Source organism: Lactuca virosa, chromosome 8 (genome assembly GCF_052849685.1).
Source record: "Lactuca virosa cultivar CGN04683 chromosome 8, Lactuca_virosa_CGN04683_v6, whole genome shotgun sequence".
Classification (NCBI taxonomy): domain Eukaryota; kingdom Viridiplantae; phylum Streptophyta; class Magnoliopsida; order Asterales; family Asteraceae; genus Lactuca; species Lactuca virosa.
In genome coordinates this window covers 79,523,352-79,526,025 of record NC_136433.1, presented here as the reverse complement: position 1 = coordinate 79,526,025, position 2,674 = coordinate 79,523,352, and the positions used below count along the sequence as shown (strand labels likewise).

General features: G+C 34.0%; 1 protein-coding gene across 1 annotated transcript; it reads right to left on the bottom strand.

The window, feature by feature from the left end:
• Positions 1-1,761: 1,761 nt before the first annotated feature.
• On the bottom strand, positions 1,762-2,427 carry LOC145130533 (uncharacterized). Its single transcript, XM_079065316.1, has one exon. The coding sequence runs from the start codon at positions 2,425-2,427 to the stop codon at positions 1,762-1,764; it is 666 nt and encodes a 221-aa protein (XP_078921442.1).
• Between the last annotated feature and the right edge of the window lie 247 nt (positions 2,428-2,674).

The following is a 2,674-nucleotide window of genomic DNA, read 5'->3' as shown; positions in this document are numbered from 1 at the left end:
ATTTTAAATTTTTATATTTGATTCTAGGGTTTCTTGGTATATAGGGTTGGTAAGTTTTAGATTCGTTGCCCACCGCGACCATTCCTAAACACATGTTAATCATATCTCGTATAAATATAGTTGATCAGGCCAAATTTATCCCAAATATGATTACATAACTATCTAGGCTTAACCGTAGCATCCAACTTATCTAAATACTTTTATATGGTTCTTATTACGACACTGTTCTGGTATGCATGTAGGTATGTATACTTTTATAAAAATACTTCTATTTTAAAGGTACACTTTTAGTCAGAGTGTTTTAGTCCCATTGTATTTATATTTGTATATCTTACATGGTTTGATATACTTAGTTCACTATAAACAATGCTCTGATATCAATCTGTCACACCCCCAAACCAGAACAGCGGAAACGTCTGGGGGCGGATGACTTCGTGTACAGTATCATAACAATTTAATAGTAGCGATCAAAGCATTACAACCATTGCATTGAATATTTAATAAGTTTACATTGTACTCAAAAACATTGTTTACATGATATCAAATGCATAGGACAAAAGTAAATAACGTGATGCGGCGACGTCCCATCCCCAAAAACTTCTGTGGTTACATGTTTACTGGTTTCCTGAGAATACAAGTGATTTTGAAAAGTGTCAACAATTAAGTTGGTGAGTTCATAAGCGTTGTATATGAAAAGGATTTGTAACTGTCTCGTGTAAAAATGATGGTGTATACTTTCAGAAAAATCCAATATTTTCCTTTGAAATGAGCTGTAAGTCTTGAATACAAAGACTAAAATGTGAGAAATGTTGTACTGGAAAAATAGTTTTAATAAGATTTATCATTTTGTGAAACTATTTGAGTGTACGCTAGCCCGTAAACGAAATGTCTTGTTAATACCCTATGTGAGTTATTATAACCATACTAATGTGACTAGTTGCCTGAACGACGTGCTTCGGACGTCGGAACTGTTACGAAATTTGTCACCCTAGACTGGCCGGTCTAACAGTAGCTAACAACTAAGGTGCGGGGTTGTCAACCCCGTATAGATCTATACACAAGTGTCACGCTCTCCCTACATGAGACTCTGGTTATAATTCAGGTCTTAGTTGTGTACTCTGGTAGGTACGGTGAAGCCAAATGTCTCACAACCAGTATCAACCGGTTTACGTCTATTGTACTGAAAATTCGTTTTCTTGTAAATGAAATAATTATACCTTTAAATAATTATATGTTTCTTCTGAAATGATAGAGAAGTTTTGTGACTCCCCAAACTATACCAATTATAGTTTATCATGTTTGCTTGTTAAGAAGATTTATATAATCATTTATAGAAATATATACTCCCTCCATCCCATTTTTATTGTCAACCTTCCTATTTCTAATTGTCCCAAAATTATTGTCATTGCTAAAAATAAATGTGTAATTTTAAAATTTTACCCTTTATTTGAGTCATCTATCATATCTTTAATATTCTAATTTACGAGATGGAAAATAAAAGTAAATTAAAATATGTACTTTACGAAAACAAAAGACACAGTGGCGGTAAATTGGTGAACTTCAATTCCAAAAGAGAAAGCTCTTTACCTTTTCATTACAATCAAAAGAGAGTGAAGTGTTTTTTACAAAAACTTTCTATAAGCAATTTTTTAATGGTTCGAATACATTACAACATCATCTATTAAACTCTTATCACACTCAATTTGGAGTGGCAAGTTACCTTGTCCTTCTAACCTATTTTTACCAATATGTGGTACATGATTAGATGTTGTCACCTTGAACCTTCATGATCTCTTTCATGCATGTTTGTAGAGTTAAAAAAACATTGTTAAGTTGTTGTGATTGCATTATTTTAAAAGATGTTTGAACCGCATCAAACAATTCATCAATTGTATGCAAAGTCTCTTGTTCTTGAAGTGATTGTATTGCTCGAAAAAATCCAAGGTCTAACAAATTCAAATCCAGGCTATTTGGGGGTTGAAAATAAAGTCGAATATCAAACCCATCTCGAGATGCCGCTTCAAGAAACTCGATATCATTAACATCAACATGGGGCTCTGCGTTGTCTTGTTGAATAAATATGGGACCCGTATGACCTCGCGGCCATTTAGATATAATATCCGGTAGAACTTTTTCTATCAACCATGACTTTGTTACCTCTTTGTTCACTGATAGAATAGGCTTTGTCTCCAATGTTCCCGCAACACAGTTATTGCTTGAACATTTAGCGGGTTCTAATGTTGTAAATGGATAGATACCTATTTTTTCCGGAAAAACTTCGTTGCCCGATGAATCAAATCTCGGTCTTGCTACCGCCGTTAGAAACATAACATTTGTGATAAATTTTTTGCTTTTGCATGTTCTTAACGGTTCATCCTCACCGGGGACTAGATAGTAACGTTTGATGGTTTTGACATGTAAAACCATTTATCATCAATATGGACAACGTTAAACATATCGTAGAATGTAGGAAGTGGACTAAATAATGATGCTAACGTAATCTTTGAAAAACAAAATTCTAACCTTGCTCTTTTATTCTCATGAGTTAGAGTCGGCTTGATGGCATTTGTATGCGGTTGAAGCACACCTTCCTTAATCCGTCTATGCATAGTTGATTTTGAAACATTTAGAGATTTTGCAAGAGATCGTATATTGGATCGACGACATAATGGAA